The 25,534-nt window shown below is 35.3% G+C and overlaps 3 protein-coding genes across 3 annotated transcripts; 1 reads left to right on the plus strand and 2 right to left on the minus strand.

The window, feature by feature from the left end:
* Positions 1-5,994: 5,994 nt before the first annotated feature.
* On the minus strand, positions 5,995-7,283 carry LOC141632351 (uncharacterized). Its single transcript, XM_074444905.1, has 2 exons — positions 7,263-7,283; positions 5,995-6,744 (listed from the first exon to the last, which is right to left on the minus strand). Exons 1-2 carry the CDS (start codon positions 7,281-7,283, stop codon positions 5,995-5,997), a joined length of 771 nt encoding a protein of 256 aa, XP_074301006.1.
* A 4,582-nt stretch (positions 7,284-11,865) lies between these two features.
* LOC141632352 (secreted RxLR effector protein 161-like) lies at positions 11,866-12,612 on the minus strand. Its single transcript, XM_074444906.1, has one exon. It carries the CDS (start codon positions 12,610-12,612, stop codon positions 11,866-11,868), a length of 747 nt encoding a protein of 248 aa, XP_074301007.1.
* A 4,663-nt stretch (positions 12,613-17,275) lies between these two features.
* LOC141632354 (NAC domain-containing protein 76-like) lies at positions 17,276-17,821 on the plus strand. Its single transcript, XM_074444907.1, has one exon. It carries the CDS (start codon positions 17,276-17,278, stop codon positions 17,819-17,821), a length of 546 nt encoding a protein of 181 aa, XP_074301008.1.
* The last annotated feature ends 7,713 nt before the right edge of the window (positions 17,822-25,534 follow it).

Below are 25,534 nucleotides of genomic sequence, written 5' to 3' on the forward strand. Positions count from 1 at the left end.
ATAGAGTTTTTGTAGAATAACATAAGTATTAGAGCAGCAATGTAACTAATTGTAATATAGTGGATTAGTGGGTGGTTATTTTTATAATTTTTGTTTTTTGTTTATTTTTCCTTAATAACTCCCTTGGGAGTACCATGCTCCCTACTCCTGGGAGCATGATATAATTTACCCGGTTGCGTGGGTTTTTCCTTTTCAGTTTTATCTCGCATCCCACCCCACCCCAGCCCCACCCAACCGAATTCTTAGACTATACTCTATACATTTAAAAATAAAAAATTAAAAAAATAGTGTCCACTGTCAAATTTGGAACCAGGTTCGTAAATATCGACGACGTGTTAGTAAACATGGACGACATTTTCATTGCAAAAGACGATAACTACCCCCTACTCTCTCACTAACAAACTAACTTTCCTCTCTAATTCAAAAAAACTAAAACAATAGAAAACCAAACCACCAATTAACCACCACCACCAACACTTGATTCCTCCATACCACCACGCCGCTACCAGCACGCCCCCGCCAGCCGACCAATGCCGGTGCACCACGACCACCACTGGTACCACTACTTCCACCACCACCATAACAAGTTAGTCTCAATTTTTTTAATTTTTTTTGTTAAAGTTAGCTAAATTCTTGTTAAATAATTGCTTTTAATTATTTGTTTCCCTTCCCATTCCCTTATTGTTGTTGTTAATTGATTATATGACTTTAATTTTGTTATATAATTGAATTAGTTAGTAAATTAGTTTATGTCTTAGGTTTTATTAAACTTAATTGAATTAGTTTTGAAATAGGTTAGTTTTTCTTGTGAATTTCATGTTAATTAGTTAGTATGATGTTAATTTTATTATTGTTTGTAATTAGGTTGATGTTGTTTGCGAAATAAATTAGAATTTGAGTCGATTTTTGTTGTTGTTATTGCGGTTTTGGGGTCGATTTGGGGAAGAACCATGGGGAAACGACGGGATTTCACGTTTGGCCATGGTCAAACGTGGGGGTTTTACGTTTGGCCATGGTCAAACGGGAGGATCTACGTTTGGCCATGGTCAAACAAGGGGAATGCACGTTTGGCCATGGTCAAACGTGGGGGTTTTACGTTTGGCCATGGTCAAACAAGGGGATTGCACGTTTGGCCATAGTCAAACGTGGGGTTTTTACATTTGGCCATGATCAAACAAGGGGGTTTTATGTTCGTCAGTGGTAAATTCAATTTTTTTTAAAAAAACCCGTGTTTTTTGCTATTATTTGTGGATTTTATTTTATTTTATAAGTTTTCTAGTTGATTAACGTATTTTCTAACAACTTTTATTTTATTATTGCGTATGGAAGATCAAAATGAGAGAGGAAAGGCCATCATGGAAGCTCCCCCTCCGCCAAACATACACGACCGTACCGATGGGTAGATTGTTATGATGTCGAAGCGTCGTTTGTGTGTTACGCAAGCCCACCAACAACCACCGCCACTTCGAGAGACGTCTCGCATGGTTCTGATGCCTACTCCCGGTCACGTCCGTAGTGATTCGGAGGAGGCGAGGTCACGGGAGGTCGCCGGTAGATAGGATGAGTCGTCGGATGACGGTTCGGAGGAGGAGGAGGATGCTGGAGAGTATCGGGTCCAAGAGAACCCGTCATCGCAGAGATTGTTGACTCAGAGGTTGGGTCGGGATCATAGAGGACGATATTCGAGTGTTAGAGAGACGTCCTCTAGCACGGATAGGTCGAGGAAGCCGAAGAGGGATAGTTCTTGGATCCTAAGAGATTCCGTTCCTGGTGGTCCTAGTAACATTGCCATCTTACAGAGTTTTGGTTGACACATTGCATTCAACTGTTGGTTGGACCCTAACTCGGAGAATATGAGGTCGTGGATCAAGCTCTACGAGAGGCAGAAAGCTGCGAGGGAGATTAGGGAGATATGTCTCAGTGAGTCTGTTGCCGCTAGGGTAGAGGCGAGCGAGCTTGGGATTTTAAGGGAGTGTTTTACCAGCGGTCTAGATGATAACATCCTTAGTGCTTTTATCGAGAGGTGGCAACCAGATACTAACACTTTCCATATGCCTTTTGGAGAGATTAGTATCATGCTCCATGATGTCGAGCATATTCTTGGGATACATGTTAGTGGTGAGCGGGTGTGTGTGGACGGTTTGGCCGAGGCTGATGATAGTGGTCTGAGGGAGAAGATTGCGAGGTTTTATGGATTTCCTAAGTCCGAGGTTGTACCACCGCGCCATAAGAATGGCGGTTTACTTACATCAGACTTGAGGAATGTTGTTCACCTAGGGAACGAGCATGACTCGTTACGGGCTTACCTCTTGATTTTACTAGGTCATACTCTTTTCATGGATAAGAGTGGTGATAGGGTGAACGCTCAGTTGTTGCCCTTGTTTGATAGTCTTGATTGGGTTGGTTCCCATGCTTGGGGTTCCGCATGTTTAGCTTACTTGTACCGACATTTAGGGATAGCATCGCGCCGAGATAGTACTGGTGTTAGTGGGTGTCTACCGTTACTCCAGGCATGGATATACGAGTACTTTCCCCAGTTCCGACCCGGCGCTGGATTCTTTCTTGAAGACCATCCTCTAGTCGAGGCTTGGGCCCCCTTGCCTCGGGCTAAGGGCAATTCTCATAATTTTCAGATATATCGCTATAGTTTGGATGATCTTAGGTCGGAGCATGTCCGATGGTTGCCCTACGGGAACCGTCCCCAGGGAGCTTGCAGAGTATCGCTTTACTTGGATTTTATCAGGCATCTTGATATAGTAAAGCCGTACCAGCTGGATCGGTGCATGCGTCAGTTTGGGTACCGTCAGGCTATCCCGGTCCCGATGCCAATTCCGATTGTTGAGTCTCGCACGGCGAACGGGAATTACAGGCTGGATTTCGGGCAAGAGCCCGATAGGACATGGGGGAGCGAAAATTCGGTCACACCATTACGCAAACTGTCAACAAAAGCATATATGCCTTTCGAGTATGGTGATGGGTACATGACTTGGTATGCGGTGATTTTACACCCCTATTTGTATCCCGCCTCACACCGTCTCCATTTCCAGTCTGTCGAGTTTCATGAGGAGCCGGAGATCGCCCTAGCTCTTAGTCGTAAATTCAAGAACGTCTTCCAGCAAACTAGTGAGGAGGCGGAGAGAGAGACTCTAGAGGATTTGTTTGCGGACATGCGTCTCTACTATGAGGACGTATATGACGACTAGTTTTTTTTTTTTTTTTTTTTTTTTTTTTTTTTTTTTTTATGTTTGTCTCTTTGTTCGGATTATGTTATTTTAATTTTAGTATCCTTGTGAGGATATTTTTTATGTTTTTTTTGTTTTCGTTAATTTAATTTTAGTAATCCTTTTATTGATCAATCCCGTTGTTAAAACGATATAAATTAAAACGTAGCCAAAAACTTAATTTTAACACGATACAATTTAACAATAGGACATAATACAGAGATACAACTTAATAAGGTAAAACATAAATTGAAAATACAACGGGAATTAAAACGTAGTTAAATGGAAATTAAACGACGACATAAATTGAAAATACAACTTAATTAAAACGTAATTAAATAACTATCGAACTTAATTATCTTCGGATGATGAAGATGACGATTCCAAATCTTCCAAATCGTCTCCGACCGCAAATTCTTCAGGTTGAGCAGCAACATATTGATCATAGAAATCAATGACGTCGAGTTTGACATTTCCTAGGTTGGACACTCTACCGGCACATAATTCTGATAGTGTTGCGTAATTGAGCACGGTGAGTATGCGCTCAAAATAGACAAGGACATCACTTTTTAACCTGCGAAACTCCCACATCTTTTGGGTTAATGTTTCATCAAAAACAACCTCATCAGTAACTGCTGGAGTTAGTATATTCTCCGGGTTTCCGGCTAAGATGATACAAAGCCTGCCAAGTGGAGGATTTTCAAGCAAGTGCCATACAGTGGCACTTGGAACGACTAATTCAAGGCGAGACACTAACACCGGTAAATCCGCAACGATACCATCAATCCTTAGTTGACAAGCTCTGATTTTTTGAGCATTTGTGAGAACCATTTTATTATTGTAGTGAATAAGATGGGATGTTATGATTCAAATGGACATAGCAAGGGCTATTTATAAGAAGTTGGTTCAAAACGGTAACAATTTTTTGAATTTGAAATGTTTAGATTTTTGAATTGTAATGTTATTTTTGAATTATAATGGTATTTTTGAATTATAACGGTATTTTTGAATTATAACGGTATTTTTGAAATATAACGGTATTTTTGAATTGTAACGGTATTTTTTAATTATAACGGTATTTTTGTATAATTTCAAACGGTTATAATGTTTTAATTGATAATGGTAACAATTTTTTGAATTTCAAACGGTTAGATTTTTGAATTGTAACGGTTATATTGCCTCCATTTTTTCCTAAATCTCAACTATATTAACATCCTCATCTTCTTCTCTTCTTCACTTCCTAAATCTGCACAACAAACTCAACTCGTTGAAGTGCTTCCTCAAACCCTGTCATACCGGTGGTCGGTGATCGATAAATTCCGAATAACTCTCTGTATATATCGTCGCTCCTCATCTCCCTCGCACACCATTCCCGCATAACTATATAATCTATCTCTTGGCCCCGCTGGGCGTGAGATACTACCAGGAACCCGCAATAACCGTCATCTTAACATCCACCCAACCATCGAAGTGGCCCCAAAGAACCTCAGGAACACCCCACCGTTTGGCTCATGATGATATAAGGCCAATGGTAAAGTTCCTTCCCAAAGGAGCACCGGGAGGTCCTGATTCGAAATCACCAAGTCTTTGTTGTGATTGATCTGCATTTGTTAAACCGTGAGTACTTGGTGTCCCGAACTTCCTTTCTGCATGCTCGAAATCCGACTTGTTTCTAGTTGTAGATTATCTCGGACGGCCTTTAGGTTGCTCATTAATAGGGGGTGGCAAAATCTATTGGTCCTCCGGGTGGGAGAAATCACGCAACAAGTCTATGACTGCCCTTAGTTTAACCGGGTCACCGTTTCTCACACCGTCAACTAATTCCTCAAACAAATCACCATCATTTTTCGGCATTTGTTGAGGAATATCATACACCAATGTCTTCCAAAAGACACGAATATCCTCGAGATGGACCCTCCTACCTCTTTTGTGCAAAGATACCAAATTGCATGCACAAGGTAATCCATGAGTTGTTCGTAACACGTGTCGGCATCCATCCTCCAACCCGATACCCAATCCAAGGCCTCTCAAAAGTTCTTTCTCCATTAACTCTATGGCCTTAGTAGACACGTTCCCTTGCAATAAGGAGAAAGTACGGGATGTTATCCTTGGTTTACTCATTGCATCTTCGAGTTCTTTCTTAATCTTGGAGTGTTGACCTTTTAGCATGTCGTGGATACGGGACCACATGGTATCAAGTGTGAGATGACTAGATTTCAACCAAGCCTTCAATAGAGAATGTGCTGAGTCAACACGGGAATTTGACGTGTTACCAAGATGGAAGACCTCGTTTGTATAGCATAAAATAAACTTCCCTGCGTGTTCACCCCAAGCTCTCTATATATAATCGGATATACGTCTCCACTTACGACTGAAGCACACCCAAGCGTGCTGAAACGCTTGCTCGGTAAGTGCATTGATCACCTTATTCCAACCATCTTCTAGATTTGTGATGATAAATGACTTCATACTCTCAGTACGGTAGAATTCAAAGGCTTTACTATTGATGGCATTGTTCACAAGCCATCGACACAACAAATGATCAACCCCGGGAAATACTGCCCCAAGAGCATTGATCAAACACAATTCCTGGTCGGTGACAAAAATACAAGGGGATGCTCCCGTGACATCTAAAATGTCAGCTAACTTCTTCAACAGCCACTTGTAATTCTCCTCAGACTCGGTAGGAATCATCGAACATGCAATTAAGAAGGACGATCCGGTGGGTGTGACACTAACCATCTCAATGAGTGGATTCTTGTATGTGTTGGTTTTATATGTCGAATCCATGATAACCACGTAAGGATAAGCCCGAACCAGAACAACTCACGGAATCAGAATGTGCCATGAAAATATGAGTCAAATCTTTTGTCTCGGAATTAATCTCATGCCATTGGACGTATTTCGCTTCTACCGCTAGAGCCAACATTTGCTGAGCGGTGTTTCTTTCACCCCTAACTTCTTTCCTAATTTTCCTTGTTTCATTATATAGCTGGGTGCTTGACGGTTGAGGTTTTTCTGGGGTTTTCAAATGAAGAGAATTTTTAATATCCCTCGTTAGAACCCCGGTCATAGTTTGTTGCCTAACATATGCCTTCTCTTCCGCGTCCAATTCCGCAAAGTACAGATCCCCGTCCGTATAAACGACTACATTGTGGTTGTGTAGTCCACCACCCTCGGAGGTTACAATGTTCCACACTATCGTCACTTGATCATTTTTTGACACGAAATTTTGAACGGCACGAATACGAAACTTGCATGAACACTTCTGCGACATCCTTGGCTTTTCAAGATCATCTGATCGGGTTGGTAACCCATGTCTTTTACATCGAAAATAACTTGCCAAAAACCCGTTCTTTTTTCCGTTTTTAGCTCCATTATTTGCTTTAACCAAAGCAAACCCATTCTCGAATGCAACTTTATTAGCCCAATTGAAAGCATCGTCATGCGTTTCGAAATCTATAGTAGTCTCGAACAACGGGTTATAATCAATTGAATTCTCGCTAAAAGTCTCCCACGAATCCTGTTACAAGCAATACGGACTATATTAAGACAATAAAAAAGATTCATAACCTAAATAAATTGCGTAAAACGAAAGAAAAACAAGATAAAACGAGTAATCAATGGCTGCTAAAACACGAGACTCAACAATCGACCATGGCCAAACATTAGTTTCCAACGTTCAACCATGGCCAAACATGCAAAACCAACGTTCAACCTTGGCCAAACAAGGAAACTCAACGTTCAACCATGGCCAAACATTGGTTTCCAACGTTCAACCATGGCCAAACAATAGATTCCAACGTTTGGACCATGGCAAACGTGAAAATCCAATGTTTGGACCATGGGCTGAACGTTGGATCTCAACTTTGTTCCATGGTTCTACCTTTGGGGGACAAATTTCAGATTTACGCAGAAAAATCGCAATTTCGCTACTACTAAGTTAATACGTGACGTAAATCAACTATCGAATAGAATTAACGATGCGCAAAAAAAAATGAAAATTAAGCAAATAATGAAGCGATTAAGTTGTTTACGTACCGGTGATTCGGGATCCGTCATGTTGTTAATTGTTGTTGTTGATTTTTTTTTAATTTAGTTGATTTTTAGTAGAATTTGAGAGGAAATTTTTTAGAGAGAGAAAGTGTTGGATGAGTGGAAGGGCGGTTATCGTCTTTTTTTTGAAAAACGTCGTTGATATTTACTAAAACGTCGTCGATGAAAATCAGCCCTCACTCATTCACAAGGAGAGACATTTACCAACTGAACCAGAACACAATGTTGCTTATGTAAGATTATATTAGATATTTATTTCTAAAATGATCACAGGGGCACTTTCCCCGCAGGCCCCCACCTAGGTCCCGCACTGGAGTATTCCATGTTCCGCAAATAACGCTTAAATCGGTTATTATTTTTTTTTAATTTATTATTATTATTATCTTAAATTAATTAACTAATATTAGTTACCTAAACTACCCTTTACCACCAATAAGTTTAAAATTTGAATGTTGATGAAGGAAACACAAAATACATGAGTAAATTACAATAATACCCCGTGTGTCGCTCACTTTGAGTAACACCCGGTGTCGCCAAATCATTTTCTGTACATTGTATCATATGGAGTATTTATCAAAAAGAAAGTAATTATCAAGAAGTAAAAAAAAATAGTCTAGACGGAAAAGGGCAAGAAGACGGTAATTATCAAAAAGAAAGTCTAAGCCTTTAAGAGTCCCCAATCAAAAAAAGACAGGAACGAAAAAGAAGGAAACCTAATGAACAAATAAGCATCAAGAAATTCCACAAACAAGTATTGGAGGAATAAGAAAAGTTCATGACATCTGAGATTCAACTCATGACAGCCCAAACAAAGGAAAAATTCAGATCTGTAAAATAAAGTGGCTCATGTCTACAAGATTGGCTTAAAACCAAGATTGTGAGATTCAACTCAAAAAATATGCTGATAATCTTTGATTAACTAAACCTTCTAAAAGCAAGACATATACGACTAAATATAACTCTTTGAGGTTAAAATGGAGAACCAATAAATTCTAGTCTTAAATAAGGTAAAATAAATCAAAGAAATTTGACTAAAAGCTTTCTCTCTTCTTGTGAGAAAGAAGAAGATCCACATTATCTTTACAAAAAAAAAATAATGAACAAGAAAGCTAAGAAATGATACATAGAAAGAAACTGGAAGGAGGAGACAAAGAAAGCCCCTCTTGGTTTCTTATTATTTGGGTTGCTTTTAGAGAGAGTTCTCTCTCCACAAATTCTAGAGAGAGATTCACTCTTTGATTGCAACACATTGTTACAAGAAGCACAAAGCTACTAAAGATTCAAAGCCAACAAAAAGGCAAATTATTGCAAAAAAAATTAAAAACGGGAACAAAGATATACACTTTGGTGATGTTCAACCTTAATTGTAATCATGATTATAGTGGTCCTCTTTTTATTTGCTTGGCTTTCACCTTGCACTAACATAATTGCATAAATCAAGGCATTCAATCAAAAAAAGATATGTTTGGTGTATAAAAAAAGAAGTATATAGTGCCTAGGTGGTGATGCTATGAAGACCAATGTTGTTAAAATCGTGAACCGGATCGTATGATCGTACGATCTTAGAATCTAAAAAGTGGAAAACGATTCGAATCGTCGTAGGATCGTTCTGGTGGTAGGATCAGTATAGGATCGGTCAGGATCGGACGGGATCGTGTGGATCGATGATAGGATTGTTCAGGATCCTAGAAGGCTTTTTTATGTTCTAATTTTGTGAAGTTCTTGTTCTTTGTGTTTACAACTCTAAACTAAAGGTATATGTAATATTTAATATGGTTATAAAGGTTTTTTTGTAATTAAATGATTTTTTAACATAATAAATCACAAATTATAACAATATGTTTTACAAAAAAAATTTATCCAAGCTATTTGTAGGATCTTACGATCCTCGATTCGATCCCACGATCGGATACTATCAAGCCATCTCCGATCCAAAGTAGGATCCCTATCCTAACAACATTGATGAAGACTCATCACCTCTAGTTTTCGTAATTGTTACTCGCTCTGTATCGTTTATGTAACACCCCCATTTATTTAGGAGCCTTTAGCAAGACATTCTCAAATAAATAGGACTGTTACCATCTCGGTTTCCCGAGGTAGTGAATAAGAAAGTACAACAAACCAAAGTACTTTAAATAAAATTTAGCGATTACATGTTTATTATAACTTAACCAAACTAAAACTTAATATAAAATTAAATACAACTCGCAGCGGAAATAAATAAAGTGACTAATAACTATATGATCTAGACTTCTAGGTAGAATGGCTGAATCCTCACGTATCACATAAGCTCCCAAGTCAACTAATCTTTAGCACCTGCAAATATGCTCCCCATTTATGGTTTATCACAGGTGTTCATGAATACACGGTCAACCACGAGGTTGAGTATGAATAAACTAAAAAATAATAATAATCCAACCAAAATAGACATCCTTCGAATTCTTATCACTTCATCCGTACAATTCACTTACGTCACTAGCAGTAGCACAACCCCCTTAACACCGTGCTATGCTCAACTGGCAGTAGTACTTGCGTACCATGCTCACTTGATAGTAGTAATTACTTACTATGCACAACTATCTCTGGCAGTAGTAATTACTTACTATGCACATCTGGCATTAACGATCACTCGCTATGCACAACTGGCAGTAACACCCTCCGTGTTATGCTCAACTGAATAATCAACTCTCCATACCAAATATAGCCAACAACAAATACTCCATAACAATCCCGTCATACAGCTCAGCCAACATCTTAGCAAACACAAATATTCTATCTCCAATAATAAATCACAATATTAACATTAATCTCATCAACCGTCACAATTAAGTATACGTTCACTTAACAATAAAACCCGAGTTGAGTTGAAAATTCCTACCTTTTAGCAATTCCGAGCGCGCAAGCAAACTTAATAATGCTCCTCAACAAATCCCGAATCTACAATTATAATAACGTAAATTAATAACTAAATCACCTAACTAATTACCCATTACAATTTATTTTAAATAAATTGCATAATCTATATTTTCTACTTGCTTAATTAATACTCCCTCCCAGTCACTATAATGTTCCCTCTTTCCCGAAACGGATTATTCAACTAATGTTCCCCTTTCTATTTTTAGAAACTTTTACTCTTATTTTTATTCATTCCTCTCTCCTATCACCAAACCCCACACAACTCTTTTACTCATATTTTATTAATTTCCTTTATGTTTTGGCCCCACAATTATTTATTTAACTACTAATAATTCATCCCTCTTTCCTATCACCAACCCCACACAACTCTTTTACTCCTATTTTAATACTTTTCCTAAAGTATTGTGCCAAAATAAAATGGGAAGATTATGATGAATGGGAGGGAGTACTTATTAACTAATATAAGATCAATACTTAACCATTTATTATACCTTATGTTTAGCTAACTACTACTAAGCTTACTACGTACGTAATACTCTCTCCATTATACTATATATGACGTTTTAGCCAAAAGCACACTTATTAAGAAAAGCTATACTCATGACAATGACATTAAATAGAGAGTAATTCATAGCTTTGGAAATAGTACTCCCTACTACACTATTTACGGGTAAGGCTTTAAATTGGAGTACTTTAGTGAAAAAGTGAAGGCAAGGTACATAGTACGGTTGTCAAATTGATTATGGAAACTATCAATTGAAAAGTCATTGCTTTGAAAATAGATAAACGTCATATAAAAAGCAAAAAATACAAATACCTTAAACGACATATATTGAATTATGGAGGGAGTACTATATTTACACCATCATGCATTTACTACAAGCCGCCCACATCCACATCCAACGCACAACCCGACTCGACAAACGATAAGTACTCCTCGCTTACCCAACTACAATCAAGACAGGAGAAACTCGACAAGAGCTACGACCTGACCGAGTCCCCGGACATACGCACGACCATCAAATGATAATACCTACGAACAGCCTCACTAATGAACAACACCCAGCCATGGTCAACACGACACCAACTCAGCACACACGACGGTCACCTACTACACACAACCCAAACCTACCACCATGACACCACCATGACCAGCTACTTGTTACAGCATCGACGCGACAACTACGAAGCTGCCTCAAAACAGAGCAGTTACGGTATCGTCGCGTCAATGACGGAACCACCCGAACCTGCCACCATTATGAACCTTACCAACACCCTAACCTATGGTGTAAAGAACAGCCTCTGACTTGAGTAATATAACGCACATAGGTTTGACGAAGTTTCGTCGGAACCGCGCCCAAAACAGTGTTGTATATTTTGTGAGTTTTATTTGAAAACACAATATGAGGAAGGGAGAAAACTTTCTTATTTTTCACAATAATTCTGAGTGAATTACAATCCTTAAATAGGAAACTAAATGAGGTATCCACCTCTCAATGCATGACTGAGGAATGCTTACAAACTAGGAGCATTACTCAGAAACAAACAAACTGAAATCCTAAAAAACAGAAAGCAACAACTAAGTCATGATCCACAAACTAAGGCCATGACTTGACTGGGTCCTAAACTTAAGCAAACATTTGAATTATGCATTCTAACACCTCCCCTTAATTCAAATGTCATGAACTCCAATTCTTTCCATGAACAGTTGATGCTTGGCCTGTGGTAAACTTTTGGTGAATAGATCAACATTCTGATCAGTGCCACAGAATTGTAACTCAACTTTTCCTGAACTGACCAGCCCTCTAATGAAGTGATGGCTAACTTCAATATGCTTAGTCCTGGCATGGTATGCAGGATTCTTTGTCATAGAGATTGCAGACTTGTTGTCACACCGCAGAATTGTAGCATTCTCCTGCACACTTCCCAAATCAGCCAGCAATTTCCTTAACCAAACTGCTTGTCTTCCTGCTGCACCTGAGGCAACATATTCTGCTTCAGTTGATGACAGTGCAACAATATCCTGCTTCTTTGAACTCCATGTCACAGCCCCTGACCCAAGCAAAAATACTGACCCAGATGTGCTTTTTCTGTCATCCAGATCTCCTGCCCAGTCACTATCTGTGTATCCAATCAAACTAAACCTGCTAGACATATCATAATGAATTCCTTTGTATGCAGTTCCAGCCACATACCTGAGTATTCTTTTGGATGCTCCCAAATGTTGCTTGGTTGGACAATGCAGGAATCTAGAAACCTTACTCACACTGAATGCAATGTCAGGTCTCGTGTGAGTAAGATAATTCAGACCTCCTACAATACTTCTAAATAAACTCTCATCTGCAGGCCCAGTGACATCTTGCTTCTGCAATTTCTCATTTATGTTCATGGGTGTTATTGCTACTTCACAGTTTTCCATCTTAAATTTCTTCAAAAGATCTTAAGCATACTTCTTCTATGAAATTGAGATTCCATCTTTACTCTGATTTACTTCCAAGCCAAGGAAGTATTTCAGTAATCCCAAGTCACTCATCTCAAATTCATTCATCATAGACTTTCTGAACTGCATAAATAACTCTTGTGATGAACTGACATAAATAATGTCATCCACATAAACACATACCATAATAAATCCTGTATCAGCAGCTTTCTTTGTATACAAAGTGGGCTCATTCTCACTTCTTCTGAACCCACTCTTTGCAAAGAATTCATCCAACCTGCTATACCAGGCTCTAGGAGCCTGTTTCAACCCATACAAGGCTTTCTTCAACTTATAGACCTTCTGCTCTTCTCCTTTCTTAACAAACCCCAAAGGCTGATCTATGTAGACATCTTCTTGCAGTTCTCCATTCAAAAATGCAGACTTCACATCAAATTGATAGACAAGCAATTTTAATTGTGCAGCAACAGCCAGAATTACTCTTACTGTTTCAAATCTTGCCACAGGTGAAAAGGTTTCCTCGAAATCAATTTCCTCCTTTTGAGCATAACCTTTGACTACTAACCTTGCCTTGTGTATCTGAATGCTCCCATCTATGTTAAATTTTGTTCTGAAAACCCATTTTAACCCAATTGGCTTCTTCTGAGTTGGTGGATCAACCAACTCCCAAGTCTCATTCTTTTGAATAGACTTAATCTCTTCTTCCATTGCAATCTGCCACTGACTTTGCTTTGCAGCTTCAAATAAATCAGCTGGTTCTTCAGTAACTAGAGCAAAACCACACTGCTCATAGATCTCCTCAAGAGATCTCATTTTTCTAGGGGGAGAATCATCTGAATCTGTGTCAGATGACTGATTTGAACCAGATGATCGGTCATCTGAACCAAATGATGAATTACTTTGGGGAGTTTCTGGTGGGGTAGCAGCCTCCTGAACATCTTCATTTCCCTGAATTGTGTCACTAGAATGTTCAAATGTGAGCATTCTGTGATCTGCAGCATCATTTTCCCAATTCCATTCTTTATTTTCAGCAAATACCACATTCCTATTAGTTATCACTTTCTCAGTTAAAGGATTGTATAGCCTATATGCCTTAGATTGGGTTGCATATCCAACAAATATGCATTTCACTGATTTATCATCTAATTTTGATCTTAAATTGCCCAAGGCATAGGCTAAACAACCAAAGACTCTGAGATGGCTTACATTGGGTCTCCTGCCTGTCCATAACTCATATGGTATTTTGTGTGCAACTGCCCTTGTTGGTGAAATATTCAAAATATAAACAGCAGTTGATACTACCTCTCCCCAAAACTCATTTGGCAGACTCCTTGACCTCAACATGCTCCTTGCCATTTCCACCACTGTTCTATTTTTTCTTTCTGCAACTCCATTCTGCTCAGGAGTATATGGAGCAGTCAATTCTCTCTTGATTCCCTTGCTTTCACAGAAATCATTAAATTCCTGTGATGTGAACTCACCCCCTCTATCAATTCTAAGACACTTCAGTATTTTTCCTCTTTGAGTTTCAATCATAACTTTCCATTTCTTAAAATACTCAAATGATTCTGACTTTAATTTCAGGAAATATACCCAGCTCATCCTACTATAATCATCAGTAAGCAAGAGAAAATACTTACTCCCACCAAATGATTTAGTTTGCATTGGTCCACAAAGATCAACATGGACCAATTCTAAATAATCAGTGGCCCTTAAAGCCTTGCCAGTAGGAAATGAACCCCTAGATTGCTTCCCATAAATACACCCTTCACACAAGCCAAATTCTTCTATATTTGGTAACCCTTCTACCATAGATTTGTTACTCAACAATTTAAGGCTTTGCAAATTTAGATGCCCAAAAACGTAGATGCCACAACTTAGTTTTGTCATCCTCTTTTACTGTCAATGCATTACTGACAGTCTCAACCAAATCAAGGGAAAACATCTTATTACTACCCATCTTTGTTGTGGCCACAATTTCATTTGTAGATTTATCCTTAACTACACATGAATTGTTATCAAATAAACAGGAGAAACCATTTCCTAATAGTTGTCCCACACTTAACAGGTTATAAGCTAGGAGAGGGACATACTGAACATGATGTAAAATTTTTGTATTACCTTGTTCAGTTTTGATAGCAATTGTGCCAATACCTTCCACCCACAATTTCTTATCATCTCCAAGCCTGACCAAGCTCTTCTTTGTCTCATCCAAGTCTTTGAACATTGACTTGGTGCTTGACATGTGGTTTGAACACCCACTGTCAATATACCAGACTCCTCCTTGAGTCTTTTGTGATCCTTTGTCAGAAACAACTTTTCTTCTTGTTCTACAAAGTTAGCCTTATTATCACCCCTTTGTTCAGCTTGATCTTTCTCCTTTTGCCAGCAATTAACCTCTTTATCCCCAGGCTTTGTGCAATAGTAACACTTCATTGGTCCTTTTGCAGCCTGAGTCTCCTTGACATTACTCTGAGAGAGCTGACCAGATGACCTGCCACGCCCCCTTCCTCTATAGCCTCCCCTTCCTCTGCCTCGTCCACTTCTATTGGACTTTCTTGCCTTATCATTGGAGTTATCTTCCTTGGCCTGAAATGCTTTCTCCTCCTTTTTCTCTGAGTATCTACTCACCCTTTCTTCATGTGCTTGAAGAGAGGCTACCAACTCATCAAGGGAATAAGTATCTAAATCCCTTGTTTGTTCAATGGCTGCCACAACATGATCAAACTTTTGTGTGAGACTCCTTAGAATTTTCCCAACCACATGCTCATTAGTCATCTCCTCTCCATATGCCTTCATCTGCTGCACCACTTCAGTCATTCTGGACAAGTACTCTTGCACTGATTCCTTGTTATTCATGAGAGAAGTCTCAAACTCTCTCCTTAGAGATTATAGTCTCACCTTGACTACTTTCTTGTCACCTACATATTCTTTCTGCAGAATATCCCAGGCTCCTTTTGATGTGGTTGCAGCAGCAATACGAGGAAAGATTTCCTCATTTAAAGCCTGTTGGAGTATGAACAAGGCTTTAACATCCTTCTTTCTCTTATCTTTGAGTGCTTGATCTGGTTCTGCTGGTTTGGCATCTTCAAACCCAGTCTCGACCAGTTCCCACAGTTCCTGAGACCTGAACAAGGTCTTCATTTTCAACTCCCAGAACTGAAACTTCACTCCTTTAAAGATAGGCAATTGAGAGAGCCCATTTGACCCTGATCCATTCGACATTATGAACACTTCTTGAATCGAACCTAAAGACCTGATACCAAATTTGTTGTATATTTTGTGAGTTTTATTTGAAAACACAATATGAGGAAGGGAGAAAACTTTCTTATTTTTCACAATAATTCTGAGTAAATTACAATCCTTAAATAGGAAACTAAATGAGGTATCCACCTCTCAATGCATGACTGAGGAATGCCTACAAACTATGAGCATTACTCTGAAACAAACAAACTGAAATCCTAAAAAACAGAAAGCAACAACTAAGTCATGATCCACAAACTAAGGCCATGACTTGACTGGGTCTTAAACTTAAGCAAACATTTGAATTATGCATTCTAACAAACAGAATAGCTACTGCTATTAATCGCAACCTAGGTCAATCAATACTGGAACCACCCCAAACACGACTCTAGACCCGTTTGCAACACCTCACCGAATCATTTAAACGACTCAACTACAAATCCGATATTTACTCGGCTTAACGGACTCAAAATACTACTTGTATAAGCTATAACAAAAGAAAAGTAGGATTACCTTAATTAGTTTAGGGGAAGATGACAATGGAAAGATAGAACCGACGAAGAGAAGGTGATGATGATGACCGAATTACTGAGATGATGATGATGATCGTGAGTCAAGCCGCACAAGCTCTCATCCTCTCGGTTTCTTTTTCTCTTTGTTGTTTGTGTGTTAATATTAGAACACGGGAAAGGGGTGGGGGTTATATATATATATAGGTTAATATAGGTATATTATTATAATAATATAATATGTATATATATAATATATAATAGGTATAATATAATATAATATAATATAATACTTTATCTTTACCGATTATCGCTTTCCCTTTAATCGCTACAACAATTAAATAATAATCTATTATTATATCATAAGACTTCTCACTTGTAATTTTTATTAAAACGTTCTTAAAATAATTATTGCAAGTCCTAAAAATACGGGGTATTGCAGTTTATTTGTTTACTTTTATTTTTTTTATTTTTTTTCAAAGGTATCTTAATAAAAGGTAAACAAAAGATTGGAACAGAGAAAATATGAACGTAGCATATCTTTTCTATCCTCTTGACACTAAACATGGCTGGAAACAAGCTTTGATAAAAGTCTGAATAATTAGAAGTAATAATCAGAACCCTTCGAAAGAGAACATTAGGATCAATCATTTTTTTTTTGTACATAAGGGCAGTTTTGTTGCTGACGGAATTTAAATCATGGTCATAAGTATCACTTCTCATGACTTTACCAACTAAGCTAGTTGATATCTGCATATTAGACTGAATCATGTGAATAATGAATCTTCAAATTTTAAATTTGTTTGTCAAACTTTTACTCTATATAGGAAGAAGGATGGGTAGTATGTCGAGCATTCAAGAAAAAAGCAACAAGTACTCAATCGAAGAACATGGAAGGGTGGGATTCAAGCTATCATGTATACAACGAAAACAATGGAGTAAATTCAATGGTAGATCCAATATTTGTTCCAAGACATTCTCAAACAACAAGCTTCTTTACAAAGAACAACAATAACTTGTTATGCAAGCAAGAGTTAGAATCCGAAGCATTGGCTAATTTCATGCGTTCAACCTCGTTAGTTGATAACTTCCTACAACTCCCTCAACTAGAAAGCCCTCCTCAACTCCCTTCCTTGACTAGGGTTTCGTTGAGTTTCGTCTCATTAGTATCTCAAAACACCAACAATTATCATAGTAACCCTAATAAGGTGACAGATTGGAGAGACTTGGACAAGTTTGTTGCTTCACAACTAAGTCATCATCAAGACCCTAATGAATTACTTGGTAATCAAGGTAATAATGATCACAGAAATCGCGGTCATGGTAAAGGTGTGGCTTCGAGTTTTAATTATGATCATGAAGAGAGTTGTAGTACTGATATTGAAGCCATATTGATGATGCATATGGAAGTATTGGAAGAGGAGAATATGAGCTAAGTGAAGCCAACAAATTATTAGTAAGTGGGTTTTTGAGTTCAAGTTCGGATAATATTGGTGCAAGCATGCATATTTGATGAGCTCCTCTATTTTGTGAGTTTTTTTTCTTTTATAATATGTTTTTTGTGTTATAAATTCGGGGATAAATAATGCTTGTGGACATATACACACGTTATATATAAATCAATATCTATCTATCTATATTATTAAAGGAAGCATTTTTCGAGCAATGGTAGAGACTCCAACTTTTTAAAACTACCTAATTATTTTATGAATAGAATTTTAGTTAAATTGATATAACATTGAGATAAATTATGGTGAATTTGACTACAATTTGAACTTTGTATTGTATCGTACAAAAAGAATTTGACAACAACTTAAACTTTGCTGCATCTATATCGTATAAAAAGAAGGTTTCATGCGCGTTCAACTCATGATACATGCTTCATTTTTTCCTATTTTGGTTGCCTATTTTGATAGTTTTTACTTTTTGCTTATTGTATTCTATATGATGTATGCATGCAAGTTTTTTTAAGTACATGCTTAGATACAAAATTTCGCCTAATTTTTTAGATCTTCGCGTTCTAATCGGTGGTGTGTTTCAATTTCAGGTGTCTATGAATTCCTTCATATATAAAGTCACTTATTAATTGTTCGTATACAAAGGTACTTATAAATTTAGAGTTAAACACATGATTTATTTGGTTTGATTTTGTCATATTTAATTCAATTTTGCAGGTGATTAGTTGAATTTATATTAACTAAAATTAAGGTAAGTTTTATCTAAATTATATTCCCTTCATCCTAATCTTCGTTAGAGTTTTTTTCTTAAAATTTTATTAACTATTATAACTAATTTGCAAACTTAATAGTATGTACAACTAATTCAGGATTCTTATAATTATATTATCACAAGAAAAAAAATAATAACTATATTAATATTATGTTGTATAATGCAGGACTAAGTAAGAAATCAAGAGTCTTATTCTTACGTTATTTGTGGGTGATATACTAATATTGCATACTATAAGCAATTGAACTTATTTTGGTTTTCCATTTAGATTATCGATGTATGGGACTTTGTGTCTGCTACTGGATTTTTCAACAACATATTTTGCACTTTTATATTGTCATGACTTATTTTTTTAGTTATATAACATCTTTATCTCATTCGAGAACTACTTGTCTTATATAAAGTTTATTATAAAATGAGTTTTCATAATAATCAAATTTAGCCAAACAACTTACTGCTATGTGTTCTATTTGTGTTGAGCAATTAAACATTCAATTTTGTTTCATTACACCAAGGAAAATATTAAAATTTATGTCTCATGTTTATATATATATATATATATATATATATATATATATATATATATATATATATATATGTTTATATATATATAATTACAAATTCTCATTTGTGGCAGCATTATGTCGTCACAAGTTTGTGACCTCTCACAAGAAGACTTGAGAGCAAGTGGAAAGAGGGTTGTGCGAGGTTATAAGCTTGTGACCATCACAAGCAAGACGGACTGATATATAATAATCTAGCGTATCATTTAGGAATTTTATTGTTTAATAAAAAAAATTATTCTTATCTATATGAAATTTCTACGTATCTGGCACTTTCTCTAACATATCATTTACTTACATCTATATTAAGACCTGTTTAGCTTAGGACTAAAGATTAATTATGAAAAAAATTTAAGAGCATGTTTGGCCTAACTTATTAAAAATGGGTTTTTGTTTTTGAAGTTTAATTTTCTAAAAGTGTTTTTCAAAATTAGAAATATCAAATTACTGCTTCTATTTTTAAGGACAAAAAGATGGGTTTTCAGCTTTTAGAAAACTACAACTTTTAGAAAAATAATATATCTGGTCAATTTGTATTTTTTAGCCAAACACTAAAATTTCTCAAAAGACATGTGTTAGTGTTTTAGTGAGATTTTATTAGGGTGAAAGTAATATTTCAAGGTTATTAGATAAATTATTTTATCATAGAATTTTAGTTAAATTGATATAACATTGAGATAAATTATGGTGAATTTGACTACAATTTGAACATTGTATTGTATCGTACAAAAAGAATTTGACAACAACTTAAACTTTGCTGCATCTATATCGTATAAAAAGAAGGTTTCATGCGCGTTCAACTCATGATACATGCTTCATTTTTTCCTATTTTGGTTGCCTATTTTGATAGTTTTTACTTTTTGCTTATTGTATTCTATATGATGTATGCATGCAAGTTTTTTTAAGTACATGCTTAGATACAAAATTTCGACTAATTTTTTAGATCTTCGCGTTCTAATCGGTGGTGTGTTTCAATTTCAGGTGTCTATGAATTCCTTCATATATAAAGGCACTTATTAACTGTTCGTATACAAAGGTACTTATAAATTTAGAGTTAAACACATGATTTATTTGGTTTGATTTTGTCATATTTAATTCAATTTTGCAGGTGATTAGTTGAATTTATATTAACTAACTAATATTAAGGTAAGTTTTATCTAAATTATATTCCCTTCATCCTAATCTTCGTTAGAGTTTTTTTCTTAAAATTTTATTAACTATTATAACTAATTTGCAAACTTAATAGTATGTACAACTAATTCAGGATTCTTATAATTATATTGTCACAAGAAAAAAAATAATAATTATATTAATATTATGTTGTATAATGCAGGACTAAGTAAGAAATCAAGAGTCTTATTCTTACGTTATTTGTGGGTGATATACTAATATTGCATACTATAAGCAATTGAACTTATTTTGGTTTTCCATTTAGATTATCGATGTATGGGATTGTGTCATGCGCTGGATTTTTCACCAACATATTTTGCACTTTTATATTGTCATGACTTATTTTTTTAGTTATATAACATCGTTATCTGTATTCGAGAACTATTGTCTTATATAAAGTTTATTATAAAATGAGTTTTCATAATAATCAAATTTAGCCAAACAACTTACTGCTATGTGTTATATTTGTGTTGCGCAATTAAACATTCAATTTTGTTTCATTACACCAAGGAAAATATTAAAATTTATGTCTCATGTTTATATATATATAATTACAAATTCTCATTTGTGGCAGCATTATGTCGTCACAAGTTTGTGACCTCTCACAAGAAGACTTGAGAGCAAGTGGAAAGAGGGTTGTGCGAGGTTATAAGCTTGTGACCATCATAAGCAAGACGGACTGATATATAATAATCTAACGTATCATTTAGGAATTTTATTGTTTAATAAAAAAAATTATTCTTATCTATATGAAATTTCTACGTATCTGGCACTTTCTCTAACATATCATTTACTTACATCTATATTAAGACCTGTTTAGCTTAGGACTAAAGATTAATTACGAAAAAAATTTAAGAGCATGTTTGGCCTAACTTATTAAAAATGGGTTTTTGTTTTTGAAGTTTAATTTTCTAAAAGTGTTTTTCAAAATTAGAAATATCAAATTACTGCTTCTATTTTTAAGGACAAAAAGATGAGTTTTCAGTTTTTAGAAAACTACAACTTTTAGAAAAATAATATATCTGGTCAATTTGTATTTTTTAGCCAAACACTAAAATTTCTCAAAAGACATGTGTTAGTGTTTTAGTGAGATTTTATTAGAGTGAAAGTAATATTTCAAGGTTATTAGACGGGTAAGACCTAGAGTACTAGGATACATTTAATAACGAGATAAAAAAAACTTCTACCCATTGGAAATCAAAGTAGTAATATACAAAATAAAATAATAAGATAATTAGAATTAAGGGTATAATTTGTATATAAGAAATCTACATAATTACATAAACAACATTATTATATACGTGTAGCAATTAGATCCATAGAGTAGTAGTAAACGTGAAAAAAAAAGAGTAAAATTTATCTGGATCATAGTAATTAAAGAAGTTGAATGTGGATCAAATACATCATCTCATATTCTCATGGCCAAACTAATATGATCAACTTCCAATGATATATATTTACGCCACAATTAGCTTCACCATCTAACTTTCTTTGTATTGTTTTCGCCTTTTTTGTTTGAAACGCCTTCGAGCAATAGGTGAATCCCCAGCTTTTTAAAATTTACAAAAATTAATTAAATAATATGGAATGATTTTTAACTTGATGAGGAAACGATATTGGTACTGAATACATCCGACTTAACTTGATGTGGAAATTAATTAAATAATATGGAATGAGTCATACCAATTTCTGTGCAAATTAAATTCCAGCCGCTTATTGAATTTTCATTATAAAATAACATCCGACTTAAGAATCTAACTTTTACGAACTAATCCTAATACTTCTGTAAAAAAAAAAATAGTTTCATCCAAAAATAATATTATATAAATGGCTAAAATGATGGTCAAAGTACCGCCTAGAAGGTCGTGTATAAAGTAAATGGGAAGAACATTGTATGGAGGTGGACTTGATATATGACTATATGAGTGGGTTAAAATAAGTATAAAGACGAGATCATTGAAGTAGTAAAAGTTCGACGACAACGATATAGTACTATGTACTCCATATTAATTTGATAGCCGTTTTTGTGTGCGAAATTTGAAGAGTGTAACGGTATAAGTATAACAAGTGTATTTCACCTTAACATGGCATACGTGTACATTACACTTTTTGGTAGCGTGTTAATGCTTAAAACATGTTTGTTAGGATGATCGTTTTTATTAGGAGTTGAATTAGATTTATGAACTGTATTAGATAACTCGGTTTTTATTAAGTGCTTAAGATTTAAAATATAAATTTCAAGGAATATGAAAGAGTATGAATATATATATATATATATATATATATATATATATATATATATATATATATATATATATATATATATATATATATATTTAGAAAAATAGTTTTAAATAGTATTTTTTGATAAAAATTTTAAATTATACCATTTAGCATTTTTCCGTTTCTACGATAAGCATTACCAAAAGGCCCGTGCATCGCACGGGCATTAAATCTAGTATATAACTAAAGGAGGCTTTTTTTTTTTCTAATTATACTATTAGCATTAGAATTAGGAGATAATTAATTATTTACAATTTTTCTATTATAATTAGGAATATAATTTTCCTATTAGAAATGAGAATTAATTAATTATTTAACAATTTTCCTATTAGAAATAGGAAATAAATTAACAATTTATTAAGGCTTTTTTTAACTAATTATACTATTAGAATTAGGAGATAATAGTTATATAAAATTTTTCTATTATAATTAGGAATATGATTTTCCTATTAGAAATGAGAATTAATTAATTATTTACAATTTTATTATTAGAAACAAGAAATAAATTAATTAACTACAATTTATTAATATTAAAAAATTGTTCATTAGTATTTCTTCACTTTTTATTAAATTAGAAGGAAAAAAAACCTTTGATATATTTATAATATCAAATTTTATAACAAATTCCAATTAAAAAAATGAGGTATTATGAGGCTAAAAGGCCCTAGGCCGAACTAGATTGTGACAAATGTGCATGTATAATACATACTACATGGAATTTACTCATGTAAAGAGTAAAATGAACGCTGAAATATGCCTCTACGTCTTTTGTTATTGCTAATGTCATATTTAGTTATACATAATACGAAGTTTATTTTTCAAATGTCATATGTATTTCTCCTACTAATTTTAAAGTTACTTCCCTCACAACACACTTCAACTTCTATTGACAGTTTATTATTATATTATTTACATTCATTTGTCATTATATAAAAGTATATTAATCAAAATTTAAATAAGATATTCACAAATTATTGATGAGTACAAAGTTTGATGTCTATTTTTCAAGGAATATTAAAAGATAAAGAAAGTTGCTACTAATTTGAAAATCGAAATATAATATTATGACAAATGATTAAATATTTTGAAAAACTTTATTGTGCGATTGTTTTACAATTTAAAGTAACAATGGTACCACGAGTAATAAAATAGATTTGAATAAGGCTTGAAGGTAAATTAGATACACTTATTATAGAAATATGTATAAAGTTAAGATTTAATTCAAGCAACGATCAACATTAAAATAAAGTCATGAAAAACACATAAAAGGGTAAGAGTAGTCTTTCCTTAACATAGTTAAAACCGTCTCTCTCAAGCTTTTCTTCTGACAAATTTACATGCATAAAAAACGGTACTGTTCAATTATATGGAGCAAACTAATTATTGTTGATGCTATATTTTTTTGCGTGGGTAAATTGAGCACATCTTCACTATAATTTAGGGAGAGATACGAATTGAGGAAGGGTAAGACATATTCGTCATGCATAATACAATGCTTTAACCACCTTTAGGTAAAAATATAAAAATAAATGAAAAATTTAAACCTAAAAGGGGGTCACGTACTTACCAAATCTTCTATAGTTCTCTACCGCATTAATACTCTCATGAAGTTTATGACATTTATTTCATATTGTAATACCCCATAGTTTAGTGAAGTTTATATAACTAATTTACGTAATTCGAATAATTGATTATGACGGTTATAATTAATAATTGTGAATAAGACGGAATGATATAATAAAATAATAGAATAATAGAGTAATGGGTCGGAATGGTAATTGGGTAATAATAATATACGATAATTTATATGGTAATAGTGAATGATTATTATGTTATAATAATAATAATAATAATAGTAATTGTATTTATAATAATAATATTTGTTATGAGACGGTAATTAAATAAATAAAATAATAAAGAAAGACGGGATTGGAGTTGGGTCATGTGCTATAGGGCTTGGGTCGACTATATATGTTGCGTAAATGGGTTGATTAATTGTCGGGATCGGATAATTACTAATAATAATAATAAATATATTTTATATTTCCTAATTGGTTCCTTATAATCTTAACCTACCAATATAAATAGATGGTAAACCTAAGCAATAGTCTTTATTATTCATCAAATCTGAATATAATTCACAAGAGGGAGATTAAGAAAGTATTGGTGACGGAATTAGCAAGCGATAATTAATTAAGGTAAAACTTCTAATCTCGCTTTTTATTTTCTTATTAAGCTGAATATGAATCGATCTTAAGATGCTTAGAAATTGACCCAAACCTTGACGGAATCAGACCAAAATTTGGGAGGTGGTACGTGGGATTGCAAGGGTTGGATTGGGTACGGTGGTGGTGTCAGGGAAGGCGTAGGGTGGCGGTGGCAGAAGGGTTTTCGAGGGCTGTGGAGGCGGGTTTAAAACAGGGGAGCAGTGGACTTCGACCCAGTTTGGACCCATAAACGGACCTGACTTGACCTGGGCTTGGGTGGGTTGTGACCTAGGCCGTTAGTCGACCACTTTTGGGTGGTCGTTGGTGGTTGTAATCGGGGTTTGTGCGACGATGGCCGGAATTTCGCAAAAACAGGGTAATGGGTGGTGGTTGTGGTGTTGCAGATGGGCCGAGGGGAGGTGGTAACACCCATGGTGCCACCTTTGGTCAGTGGTAATGGCGGTGGTGGCCAGAGCGGTGTGAAGTTGGTGTTGTTATTAGTGTTGTCATTTGTGTCGGGTAGGGAGTTAGGGCGTGAGATTGTGGAGTGCTGGAGACGGTGTGGCTGATGGTTAGGGGCTGGTTGGGTGCGTGGTGGTGCAGGCCTGATATGGCAGGCTCGACTGCTGTCGTAGGTGGCTAGTGGTATTGGTTATAGGCGGGTGAAAGGGGGATGTCAAACACGGTTTATCGAGTA

Source organism: Silene latifolia, chromosome Y (assembly GCF_048544455.1).
Source record: "Silene latifolia isolate original U9 population chromosome Y, ASM4854445v1, whole genome shotgun sequence".
In the NCBI taxonomy this organism is placed as follows: Eukaryota; Viridiplantae; Streptophyta; class Magnoliopsida; order Caryophyllales; family Caryophyllaceae; genus Silene; species Silene latifolia.